The sequence below is a fragment of the Erpetoichthys calabaricus genome, chromosome 1 (assembly GCF_900747795.2).
Source record: "Erpetoichthys calabaricus chromosome 1, fErpCal1.3, whole genome shotgun sequence".
Lineage (NCBI taxonomy): Eukaryota > Metazoa > Chordata > Cladistia > Polypteriformes > Polypteridae > Erpetoichthys > Erpetoichthys calabaricus.
Genome location: NC_041394.2, coordinates 278094525 through 278108767, shown reverse-complemented (window position 1 = coordinate 278108767; position 14243 = coordinate 278094525). Strand labels below are relative to the sequence as shown.

The window sequence follows — 14243 nt, the reverse complement described above, 5'->3', positions numbered from 1 at the left end:
TGCAGTATGCGTCCCTTATTTTTTTGTATTAAAAGTGGTAACCCAACCTGGCAGGTAACAGTAATGTTTGGTCATGAAGTCGTCTAAAATCCGCCACGTGCCCTCTTTTAAGTGTGAGAAGCAGATATATATAGCCAAATTCTCGCGCTTCGTTGCGGCGAAGTACTGCTTTTAATTTTTTAAGAAAAGAAAACCTTTTTAAACGGATCGAAAATACAGTATACCAATAACAATTTGTTAAGGATCTGTTTTTTTCTGAACCTCGCTTTTCACAGCTGTCGCGCTACGGCGTGTGTTTCGTTTATTTGACAGTATGTAGATCGTGGTAATTACATTCATGGCATTCGTTTTCTGAATCACAATCTGACTGTATGGGTGGTTACCTGTCAGGTAACGCTTGTGGTTGGTCAGGAAGTCGCCTTACATCCGCCACGTGCCCTCTTTCTGTTCCCAGAAGCTGATCATAGAATGGTTTTAATAGTTTACTTTCAAATAATGCAAAGAGTATGCGACACGTGTTTCTCCCTAATTCTGGGCTCATCAGGCATACACACTCACTTCATCCCCTCTCGGGAATCGAATCTCTATCGTCAGCGCCAGAGTTGAAGCCCCTAACGCTGCAGTCAGCAAGTCGGCTAACATCCGCCATGTGCCGTCTTTCAGTTGCGAGAAGCAGATCATAGAATGGTTGAAACTGTTGCCCCTAACGTTGCGCTACGGTGTGTGGTTCGTTTATACCTCGTGTCTTCTCATTAAACTTTTATCTCGCGAATATGTTATTGCAATCTGCAGCGGGAGCGTTTCTATAAACTTAATTTAAACTTACGTTTTACACCGTGTTTTGTTTCCCTTATGAACATGCTTGTATGCTTCACTCGCTGGCTTCTTATTGTTTCGCTCCCTTCTCAATTGTTTAATGAATTTTTTGTTCTTCGCTGTTTGCGGCTCTTCCTTAATTTCTCCGTACTGAGTTCTTTTATCTCGCGAATATGTTATTGCAATCCGCAACAGGAGCGTTTCAATAAACTTAATTTAAACTTACGTTTTACACCGTGCTTCGTTTCCCTTATGAAGATGCTTGTATGCTTCACTCGCTCCCTTCTCAATTGTTTAATTAATTTTTTGTTCTTCGCTGTTTGCGGCTCTTCCTTCATTTCTCCTTACTCAGTTCACAGTCTTTTCACGTGATTACGTGGGAGGCGTGATGACGTGACACTCAACTCCGCCTCCCACGGCCATCAAGCTGCCGTCCATTACAGTATATTGTCAAAAATGAGGTTCCAGTTATGACCATTACGCGTTGAATTTCGAAATGAAACCTGCCTAACTTTTGTAAGTAAGCTGTAAGGAATCAGCCTGCCAAATTTTAGCCTTCCACCTACACGGGAAGTTGGACAATTAGTGATGAGTGAGTCAGTCAGTCAGTGGGGGCTTTGCCTTTTATTAATTAGTATAGATTATCTGGCTCCTGTTATGTGTCTGTTTATTTTGGTTTAGAAACTTTCCCATGCTGTTTTTAAGCACAATTAATGAAATTCACGTCATGAGCTTGATTACAGTCTTACAGGTAACAACCCTGACTTACATTTTTTTGATTTTTTTCAAACCATTTTCCAATTCCATTACCTTACAAAACTGCAGTCAGTGTAACAAGTGTATTCTAACTTATTTGTTTCATCGACCAAAAAATTTGAAACTACAAGAATTCTTCTATAGTGAAGGATCTTGGGAATTGAACATTTGAATAAACACTAGGATTAATATTTTTCAATCAATCATTATTTTTAGAAAATGACAAACAAAATCTATTAAGTTACTGACTCGTAATAGGTGCACTCTAATATCAAAGAATTTAGGTATCCAAGTTTTATACATTAACACTAATACATTTAGTATGGATGCTTCTAACTTAAATACAGTCTCACTTATCTACACATTTACTGAATAAACATATTTGGATAAACCTTCACTTAAACATTGTTGTGTGTGTAGAGCATTCCCAAAATCAAATATAAAAATTGCTTAAACAGTTTTTAAAAATATACTTAGAAGCTGATTAACTTAAATAACTAAGGAAATTTCTTAAGAATTATAAAATAAAAGCAAAACAATGTGCCCTATAACACCTGAAAAGCCCCACCTTTCCAACAAAACCCTCCTCTCGTCCTGGTTATTTTGCACTGTTGCTTCCAGAACTGCAATTTCTCCTCGCAATTCGTCTGTCTGCTTTTCCAGCTCACCAACTCTTCTCTGGCTACTCTGCCAGTCCTTTTTTAAAACAGCGATGTTCTCATTCAGTGCTGCTATCTGCATATTTAGCTTCACTTCTGCATCCTCGTGGTGCTTCTTTTGCTCTTCTTTAGCCTTCAATTCTGTACTCTAATACATATAACAGTTTATTTTGAAAAACATCCAAGTGTCAAGAGTTAAGATGTTTTATTATTTCCAATATTTCACACAAAAACCAATTCTAAAATGTCAATTGTTTTGTTTATTTAGTAGGAAAAAAAAACAAGGGAAGCAATGGAATATAAAGAGCTGTACTTTGACAGTGCCACTAGTGATTTGCCCATCTTGCAGTATTAGTGAAAAAATTATTACTTGTGCCAAATTTTCTGAAGTGTCAAAATTTGGTATTAGTTTGCACAACTAATTTCCCAATTAATCCACACAGATTTCATTTAATGTCTCAACAAAATTCAAAACATACAGTAACTATTATTAGTAAATGTTCAGATATTTACTACACACACACCTACAAATATAGTAGTGTGCATATAGTAGTATTACATAGTGTAACATTAAAAATAGCTTATGAAAAAAAAAAATATGGATCCCAGAAATATACCAGTAGCTAAAAGTGCCTTGAGCATGGGAATAATAATAATTATTATAGTAAATGTGTACCTTTTTCAGTGATTATGCATATTGACCATTATCAACCATCTTCAAGGTATTAAACAAAATTTACTTAAAAATTAGGATGATCAAACAAATATGTGACAATTAAATATACTTGCATACATTATAAGGTTTCAAATCAAAGAATACTATAATGTTGCTTCTCAAGTCCAATAAACTCATTTGGTTTACAGGCTGAAGTCAATTAAATAAAAAATGCTAAAATAAATGCAGGTAGTCCCTCCTAGTGTATTATCTATCTACACTCCCCAAGCTTACTCCCTGTAAAAAGCAATATTCTTTGAAAGTTAAATATTAGAGACAAATTGGCAGGATGCTAGTTTCACTATCTTTGTGCCTGTAGTACAGCAAAGTTAACAGATTACCCAAAGAAATTTTTAATTCTACAGGGTCACATGCTGTCACTTACCAGTTTTACAACTACTTACCAGTTTGTTCTCTTTTATGGCCAACTCTTTTTTCATATCATTTTCTTTTTTAACAAATGCTTCCTCTGCAGCTTGGCGAATCTTTTTCTCTTGCTCAAGAGTGGACTTCAAGTTGTCTACTTGTCCCTGTATCTCAAACTTCTGGTCAATTAATAACTGTTTGGCTTTGGTTAAGTCATTCAACTCCTATATGTCAGAAAAGGTGAAAGTCAGAGTTTATTTCACATTAAGTACAGAACTGCAAATATTGGTGAGGTAGTATTACCTTAAAGTAGCATTTCACATAGAAAATCAGCACATTTATATAAAATACCCTACAATAGACCCTACAATAAAAAACACAAATATTCTGTGTGCTGAAAACATATTTTGGTCATTGAAAACTGTGTTTTACTGTGGTGTTCAAGTATAATATTAATTTCAGGGTTTGCTCATAAAAATTTGTTTTTGGTTGCCACTGTGTTTAACTGAGTTTAAATGCCATTTTACAACAAGAAAACACAAATTAATCAAATAAAACAGTTTCAAAGTATTATGATTTAAAATTCATTATTAAAGTTGGATGTTATGCTAATGTCATACTCTGGTTTAGATTTTTGCAGTGTTGATCTTTTTAAAATGAATTTTACACTCTAGATGAAATCTGATTACAATTGTCAAAAAAGGTTTTTTTGACTACTGTTTTAATATATATATACTTTGACAAATAAAAGAAATTTTGAAAGGATATTCACTTTAACAAAATTATTTCTCCTGCCTAAAGAGATGTAAAGTAGTCTACATATGAACATCTTGTTTGGTGCTTTCCACCATGGTGCAGAAATTCATTCTGAACAGATCTTTATATTTTGTTGTGACATAAACTCCTAGGTTCTGTACCTGAACTGTTCTGAGATAATCAAACAGAATGTATCTAATTCAGTATTACAAGCAAAATAGCACATTCTAATTTAAATGAATTTTGAAGTGCAACAGCCTGTAACATTCATCCAATAAAGATAAGAACAGATCTGTATTGATCGCTGTACCACATCACAAGATGATTTTCTTATTATATGATTGTCTTTGTTATCTCATTCATTTGCAAAAAAAATGGCCACATATAAAAAGGCAATTTTGCAAATATCTAAATTGGACGGGCACATGGCAGCACCTAATTTCCAGTGGCATTTGGCCTGCAAATAACAGTATGTTAAAATGATGGGAAGAAGAAAGCAAATGAAGCTGTACCTGCTTGTTCATATATATTCATACTTATATAGTGTTGAATTTGTGGAAGTTACTGTTGTTTGAAACCTTAGAGACATCTATATTAGCAAGAGGCTTGTATCCTTTGAAAAAGTATGCTTTATATACAATACTAGCTGAAATATCTAGCGTTGCCTGGGAGGAAAACAAAGTGTTTTTTTTTATTTTTTAATTGTTTGAGAAAAACATAATTAAAAAAACACAACTTTAAAAATAAAAATAAATTAACAAACAAAGACTCACTAATGTACTTGTTTTGCAGTCTTGTGTGTATGTTATCCACACCCTCCACAAGTTAAGGAAGTAAAAATAAAGGTATATATTTCTGTTTTATTTAAACCTTTTAAGTTTGTATGCGGGCGGTATGGTGGCGCAGTGAAAGGTGCCAGTTAGGAGACCCGGGTTCGCTTCCCTGTGTGGAGTTTGAATGTTCTCCCCGTGTCTGTCTGGGTTTCCTCCGGGTACTCCGGTTTCCTCCCACAGTCCAAAGACATGCAGGTTAGGTGCATTGGTGATTCTAAATTGTCCGTGGTGTGTGGGTGTGTGTGCGCCCTGCGGTGGGCTGGCACCTTGCCCGGGGTTTGTTTCCTGCCTTGTGCCCTGTGTTGGCAGGGATTGGCTCCTGTATTTAGGATATAGCGGGTTGGATAATAGATGGATGGACATTTGTATGCATAGCCCCATTTGCCTGTTTTCGTTTTTTTCTTTCTTCAGTAATATTTCAGCAAACCCGGAGCTTGTCAGTTCAAATCCTGGTACTGATACCACTGTGTGACCCTGAGGAAGTCACTTCACCTGCCTGTGCTGCAAAAAACAAAAGTAATGTAACAAATTGTACCTCAGATGTTGCAAGTTGCTGGAATAAAGGCATAAGTCAAATAGATAATTATGTATTATACACATAGGAACTATTCATTTATTTTCAGTTAAGTCATCTGCAGCAAACCTTTAGAAATGAGGGTTTCTCCTTTTTAGATAGTGCAAACTGTTTCTTCTTCATTGAGGTTTTCTCTTGGAGAGCTTTTTTCATTTCATTGAAAATTAAAGCAGCAGCTGCCAAAATATGTAGCTTTCTTATTAATTTTTCAACATTGTGTAAAATAACTTTATAAAGTAACATAAAATACTGGTTATCCTTTTACACTAAAATATTACTAAAGAGATACAAAAAAAGTAAAATGCATATGTTGTTTTACTTTAAGGAGATTAAATATTACTGGAGAAAAAAACCAAAAAACTGAAACAGCCAAATGGGGCTATGCATACAAACTTAAAAGGTTTAAATAAAACAGAAATATATACCTTTATTTTTACTTCCTTAACTTGTGGAGGGTGTATCCTGTAGCAAAGCCCTAACTTTTTTCGTGAAAGCCCGTTTCAGTCAATAAGTCTTAAAAAGAGGTGTAAAGATATTGACAATAAGCTACGCAAACCCACCAAGACATGCAATCGTTTAAATCAAGGCGCGAGTCGAAAAACACCATCCCATACTATTAGTTAACGATTAACACATTTCTATATGTATTGTAAGCATACAATACAACTGATAATATGTTGCGCTTGTTTATCTGGTGTACCGACATTTTTGCGCGTTTAACGGCTGAAATCTAACGTGGTTTGTGCCCTTCAGAATGAAAACAGTTTGCATTTACCTTTTTAATAAAAGGTGAGCTTTTAAGCCTGAGAAATCACCCCGTAAATGCACACGTTTAATTGCACGTGTTAATATGTATGCTTACACAGTATTAAAAGACACTCAACAATTAACGTCATTTACCTTCGTTCCTGCGTTTGAGTCGTGCTGTAAATCTCTTCCTTGTTTTCAGTTCACAGTATATGGACAAAAGAGGTTCCAGTCATGACCATTACGCATAGAATTTCGAAATGAAACCTGCCTAACTTTTGTAAGTAAGCTGTAAGGAATTAGCCTGCCAAATTTCAGCCTTCCACCTACACGGGAAGTTGGACAATTAGTGATGAGTGAGTGAGTCAGTGAGGGCTTTGCCTTTTATTAGTATAGATAGATACAGTGGAACCTCGGTTCATGCCCATAATTTGTTCCAAACCTCTGGTCGTAAACCGATTTGGTCGTGAACCGAAGCAATTTCCCCCATAGGATTGTATGTAAATACAATTAATCCATTCCAGACCGTACAAACTGTATTTAAATATATATTTTTTAAAAGATTTTTAAGCACAAATATAGTTAATTACACCATAGAATGCACAGTGTAATAGGAAACTAATGTAAAAACATTGAATAACACTGACACAAACACCCAGGCTCCCTGCTCAGCTGCATGCTCAGGCTCTCCCTCTCTCAGCAGCACGCGAGCCTCCCCAGCCCCCCCCACCCCCCCCCAGCAGCACGCGAGCCCCCTGCCCCTCTGTCTCTCAGAAGCACGCAAGCCCTCTCTCTCTCTGTAACATTGCAACAGTTCGCGCTATAGCCTTACAATCTGATCGTTGTATAAACACATTTTTTTTTTAAATGAGTTTTAAGCACAGGGGGAAAAAACAGGAACATTTGAACAAATCCGAACATTATTTAAAAGCCAACCAAGACAGTAACATTGCAGGAGTTCACGCTAATAACACTGCAGCCCGATCGCTGTAAACACTCTTTTTAAATGAGTTTTAAGCACATGGAAAAAAATAAACATTGGAAAAAAAGAGAAAAGTAACATTGCAACACTTTCTTCTCACCACTCTTCACTTGCTTAGAAGCCATGGTTAACTGCAAAAGCACACGGAATACTGTAGAGCACAAAGAGTTCACAGGTACAGCACACTTGTCTGACTGAGAACAATGAACAGGGAGAGGCTGAACACGTGCTTAAATACAGCAATCCGCGCGCACGAACCGGAAGGGAAATGAAATAGAGCACAAAGAGTTCACAGCGAAAGCACGCACGCACGTGCAAGCATGCACGTCTGACCGAGAACAATGCAACAGGTGCGGAAATCATCGGTGCGCACAAACCGAAAGGGAAACTGGCTTGTTCATATACTGAGTGTGTGGTCGTGAACCGAGGCAAAAGTTTGGTGAACGTTTTGGTCGTAAACCGAGTTGTACGTGTACCGAGACATTCGTGAACCGAGGTTCCACTGTATATACAATCTGATTGTATGGGTGGTTACCTACGCTGACTTGCTGACCAACCACAAGTGTTACCTGGTAGGTAATCACCCATACAATCAGACTGTTACACAGACTACGAATGCAATGAATGTAATTACCCCGATCTACATGCTGTCAAATGAATGAACCACACGCCGTGGCGCAACGTTAGAGGCTTTGCCTCTGGCGCTGACGTCCGAGGTTCAATTCCCTGACAGGGGGGTGCAGTGAGTGTGTACGCCTGATGAGCCCAGAATTAGGGCGAAACACGTGTCGCGTACTCTTTGCATTATTTGACAGTAAACTATTTTCAACCATATATATATATATTATATAACATATATTAAATATATATATATCTATAATAATAAAAGGCAAAGTCCTCACTGACTGACTGACTCACTCACTCACTGACTGACTCATCACTAATTCTCCAACTTCCCGTGTAGGTGGAAGGCTGAAATTTGGCAGGCTCATTCCTTACAGCTTACTTACAAAAGTTAGGCAGGTTTCATTTCGAAATTCAAAGCGTAATGGTCATAACTGGAACATATTTTTTGTCCATACACTGTAATGGAGGAGGCGGAGTCACGTATCGCGTCATCACGCCTCCTACGTAATCACGTGAACTAAAAACAAGGAAGAGATTTACAGCACGAGTCACACGCGGGGAACGAAGGTAAATGACGTTAATTTTTGACTGTCTTTTAATACTGTGTAAGCATACATATTAACACATGTGCAATTAAACGTGTGCATTTACGGGGTGATTTCTCAGGCTTAAAAGCTCGCCTTTTACTAAAAAGGTAAATGCAAAACTATTTTCAATCAGTTTATTGAAACGCTCCCGTTAAGGATTGCAATAACATATTCGCGAGATAAAAGAACGAAGTAGGGGGAAATGGAGGAACAGCCGCAAACAGCGAAGAGCAAAAAATTTATTAAACAATTGAGAACGGAGCGAGTTAAGCATACAAGCATGTTCATAAGGGAAACAAAGCACGGTGTAAAACGTAAGTTTAAATTAAGTTTATAGAAACGCTCCCGCTGCGGATTGCAATAACATATTCGCGAGATAAAAGTTTAATGAGAAGACAGGAGGTATAAACGAACCACACGCCATGGCGCAACGTTAGGGGCAACAGTTTCAACCATTCTATGATCTGCTTCTCGCAACTGAAAGACGGCACATGGCGGATGTTAGCCGACTTGCTGACCGCAACGTTAGGGGCTTCAACTATGGTGCTGACGCCACATCTCAGTGCCAACACTTTGCAGACTGTACTTCAAAGACACGCCCTCCTCACTGGACAGTTAAAAAGACCAATCAAACTAACGATGACATCAAGTATTACCCAATCAAAACTAGGAAAGGAGGCATCTTCATAAAATGCGTGTGGGATGATTTGCATGAGACGCTGCTTTAAAAAAAAAAATGATAAAAAAAATACGGGACAAATCCCGTCCAGTATTGATTCAAAACGGGACGCGCAATTTCATTCTCAAACGCGGCACGATTCCGTATTTTAAAGGACGGGTGGCAACCCTACAGTGCCAGGTAACCACCCATACAATCAGATTGTGATTCAGACTAGGAATGCAATGAATGTAATTACCCCGATCTACATACAAGGCGAAAGTCTTGCAACATTCAAAGATGATGGTTTGGGATAAGTACACCATACAACATAAAACAGCTTATGAAGCCTTGAACCGAAAAAAGCAACATCTCAGAAATCGTAAAAAAAAAAAAGGAGGTAATGTCGTTTTACTCGCTGTACATTTTAGTCAAACATTACCAGTTATTCCACGAGGAAGACCAGATGATCAACTCAACGCGTGTTTAAAATCCATGCTTCTCCCACGCTCGGTTATATGTCGCGTGTTCTTGGGTAGGTGCACCAAAAAATTTATACATTTAACCATGTAATGGGCAAACAAAAAATGAGTTATACCCGAAGGCACTGCAGTAGTACTTAATGTAACTTTACTTCTTAAATGTTAATGTTTTACTGTTTAATAATTTATACGCTTCTTATATGTTGTTCAAATTCTTTTATCAAAATACCACTGACAGCGCAATGCACGATAACATGGAGTGAATACACCATACGCATCCGCCCACGGCTGCCCTGCTGTGCGCAGATAGGAGTTGATTCTACAATAAAATAAAATAAAGATAAAAAGAGTAAAACAATCATCACCCATAAAGCGTGTGTGTGTGTATATATGTGTATATATATATGTTGATATGTGGATGTGTATATGTATATATATATATATATATATATATATGTAGATATGTATATATATGTGTATATGTATATATATGTTTATATGTGTGTGTGTGTATTTTATATATATAAAACACAGCAACACTCATAACAATGACAACACAATTACATTGACAATCATGTTACGTTATTTTTAAAATGTTTCCTTTTTTTTTCATAACCTCTTTAACACACTACTTCTCCGCTGCGAAGCGCGGGTATTTTGCTAGTATATATATATATATATATATATATATATATATATATATATAGATAGATATATGTGTATGTATGTACATATACAAATATGTATATATGTTTATATATATGTAGATATACAAATATGTATATGTATATATATGTATATATGTGTATATATATGTAGATATACAAATATGTATATGTATATATATGTATATGTGTCTGCATGTGTGTGTGTGTATATATATATATATATGTATGTGTATATATATGTTGATATATGTATATATATGTGGATGTGTATATGTATATATTTATGTATATACAGTATGTTTATGTATATATATGTTTACATAACCTCTTTAACACACTACTTCTCCGCTGCGAAGCGCGGGTATTTTGCTAGTATATATATAAATTATATAATATATTATACTGTATATATATTATACTAGCAAAATACCCGCGCTTTGCAGCGGAGAAGTAGTGTGTTAAAGAGGTTATGTAAACATATATATATACATATACATATATACACATCCACATATATACACATATATATATATATATATATATATACATATACACATCCACACATATATATATATATATATATATATATATAAATATATATATACATATCCACATACATATCCACATCCACACACACACACACATATATATATATATATATATATATATATATATATATAAGCATACATATATACATACATACACATATATATATATAGATATGTATGTATATATATCTCCAAATCCCCGCGCTTCGCAGCGGTGAAGTACTGCTTTTAAATTTTTATTAAGAAGAAAAGAAAACCTTTTTAAACAGGGAAAATATACCAATAACAATTTGTTAAGGATCTGTTTTTTTGTGAAGCTGCCTTTACACAGCCTCTCCGCTGTTTTATAAACGAACGTCATATAAGGCCGTCCTTTCTAGCTTAGCGGTTCTGTATTCTTTTATTGTTCGTTTATTACGATTGTTATAGTTATTGTGTAGCTATTTGAGACTCACTGTTCTGTTCAGGTACCCATTTCCTTTATGTAGTCCGCAGATTCTCCGCTATTTTTTGTTCGTTTATTACGATTATAGTTATTTATTGATTCCCTTCTTTAGCTGACTGCCTGCTCATATACTGTAAAGCGCTCTGCTGTTTTTTTGTGAAGCAGCCTTTGCACAGCTTTTCTGCTGTTTTATAAACGAACACCACATAAGGTCTTCCTTTTTCCTTGCTTCGCCAAGGAAGCAGCCTTTTTATTTAATCCACGGGTTCTCCGCTATTTTTTTTTTCTTTTTTTACGATTGTTATAGTTCTGTTTGTATACCACGTTGTCAGTTCAACACTCCGGCTGTAATATGACCAAGCCGTGCAAGATTACTGTTAAGAATGCAACGTATAGTTGTACAGGAGAAAAGCAATCTTGCCTCAAAGTTCAGTCAGTTCACGTGAGCCGCTCTCTTGTGTGATGTTACGATGTCCACGGCTTAATTTAATGTTAGCTAAGACCCGGCACTTAAAAGTTTCTCACTACAGCAATTTTAACTCCGTTACAAAGTGATCCAAAGTCTCGTTTATACCTCGTGTCTTCTCATTAAACTTGTATGTCGCGAATATGTTATTGCAAATGGTAGCGGGAGCGTTTCTATAAACTTAATTTAAACTTACGGTTTACACTGTGCTTTGTTTCCACAGTAGCTGCACTTAATATGCTTGTATGCGTCACTCGCTCGCTTCTTATTGTTTCGCTGCCTTCTCAATTGTGTAATGAATATTTTCTTCAGCGCTCTTTGGGGCTCTTCTTTGTTTTGTACGCACTCTGTTCATAGTCAGTTCACGTGATTACGTGGGTGGCGTGATGACGCGATACGCAAGTCCGCCTCCCACGGCCATCGAGGTGCACTCTATTACAGTATATGGACAAAAAAGAGGTTCCAGTTATGACCATTACGCATAGAATTTCGACTTTTGTTAAGTAAGCTGTAAGGAATGAGCCTGCCAAATTTCAGCCTTCCACCTACACGGGAAGTTGGAGAATTAGTGATGAGTGAGTCAGTCAGTCAGTCAGTGAGTGAGTGAGTGTTAGTTGTCTGTGAAGGGCTCCCTGTTTAAACGCGGCTGCCAGTCGTGACCTGGGCCCTTCATCGCACAGCATTATTATTTTTTATAAGGGAAACAAAATTACAAAACAAAACCCTTGGACATTGATTCGATAGGAACGAACTACTCGGAATCACTGTCCGATTAGTAATTATGTGGTGGTGTAGGAGCATTTCTGTTTTTCTCCGTTCACAGTCTGTCTCGTTTTCACGATGCTGTTGTTTCCTCTCACGATCTCTTCTCAACCTTTCTCCAATATCGCAGGTTGCTTTGTGGCAATCCAAAGAGTAAGGCAATATACACGGAGCAATGGTTACAAAAGGGGGACACATAGGTATCCAGGCTCTTTAAAGCATAAATAGGGATCACTTCACTGACATGTGAGCAAGCCAGGGTACAACTGTGAGACGCGCAGCACTCGCCGGCTACAATGTAACAATAATAATTTCCGGAACGTGCTGTTACGTTCTCATTCATTTTACCCACTGTCTTTCTTTCATTCATATGTTACGTAGGCATGTACCTTTTATTTTCGGCAATGTCATTCTCTAACCAGGCCTCAGGAGCTAATCAGCGTAACACTGTCCACCACCCCTTTCGTTATTCCAGCACATTGTTGAGATCCGTGAGTAACAACAACGTACTAAACTGGAAGGTGGTCTACGCATGCGTGGAATTCGCGGACAAACAAAGATCAAGATCCAAATGAAGATTATATATAAAGACTAGTCATTTAGCCCGTTACAATAACGGGCGCTAGAACAGTAGTGCATAAACATTAGTAGGAACAGTCTATATTAAATGGCAAAGGACTTTGACCCAATCTTTTTGTTGGTCGTATTTTTCTTTCTTTCAGCCTTTCTTTTGTTGATGTTTACTTGCTGAGCTGACCGTTCTTCGTGGGCTGCCGCCGTGTATTGTGTGTCTTTAATTTTCTATGACAGTAATACTGTCTTGTACGTCCGTAATATACCTTTAATTTTCTCTGGCGGTAATACAGGCGTGCGCGTCGGTAATATGCCTTTAATCTCCTCTGACAGTAATACTGGCTTGTATGTGGCTGTAATATGCGTCACTGTATTGTGTACCTTTAATTTCCTCTCGCAGTAGTACTGGTTTGTATTTCCGTAAAACGCCTCTAACTTTCTCTGACAGTAATATTGCGCATCGCACCGTGCCCCGCGCATGCGCACTTCACCAGAAGCCCCGCGCATGCGCACTTCACCAGAAGACACACACACACAGACACCTGGACACACAAAGGGATTTTATTAAAGAGGATTAGTTAATTTAAAGCACAACAATTTGTTTAGTTTGAATGTCTGTGTTTTGAGGTGTGACTGGGGTACTACAGTCTTCAGTAGTATAAGCCTGGAGGAGATTCTTAATGCAATGCCTATGTTTTAGCTGTCTCTCTACTGCCATCTAGTGCTTCTTCTTCTAATTCATTTGTGAACAAACAAAGATCAAGATCCAAATGAAGATTATAGACAGATAGATAGATAGATAGATAGATAGATAGATAGATAGATAGATAGATAGATAGATAGATAGAACCTTGTCCAATTTACCAAATCTATATTAATAATCACATTGAAAGACTTTACCAACAAATCTCAAGGATTGCACTCCCAAATGTCAGTTCAATGCTGTGAGTGGGATCTTATAATTAGAATCTCAGATAATGAATGGCTAATGGATAATGAACGTAAATTAGCCATTGACAAGATACAGACAATTCCTTGAGCTGTGCCACGCATAATATAACTAATTTAACAAATGCACACTGCACACATTTATCGTCAAGGATATTATTCAAAATATCTATACTTTGGGACAGTTAAATAATATTGGGAAAACTTTATCTGAGATGGTTGTCAGTTTATAATTACTCTGAATTTTCTTATGGTGTTAGTTGTAGTAATGTCTT

The 14243-nt window shown here is 36.9% G+C and overlaps 1 protein-coding gene across 3 annotated transcripts in view; it reads right to left on the bottom strand.

Moving 5' to 3' along the window:
* The window catches only part of eea1 (early endosome antigen 1), a 164273-nt gene that overhangs the window by 11682 nt on the left and 138348 nt on the right, over positions 1-14243 (bottom strand). For all 3 annotated transcript variants that reach the window (XM_028815471.2, XM_051929997.1, XM_051929987.1), the window contains 2 exons: positions 3351-3536; positions 2141-2379 (listed from right to left, as the gene is read on the bottom strand). In XM_028815471.2, the coding sequence (XP_028671304.2) occupies positions 2141-2379; positions 3351-3536 (425 nt within the window). The remainder of the gene's footprint in view (positions 1-2140; positions 2380-3350; positions 3537-14243) is intronic.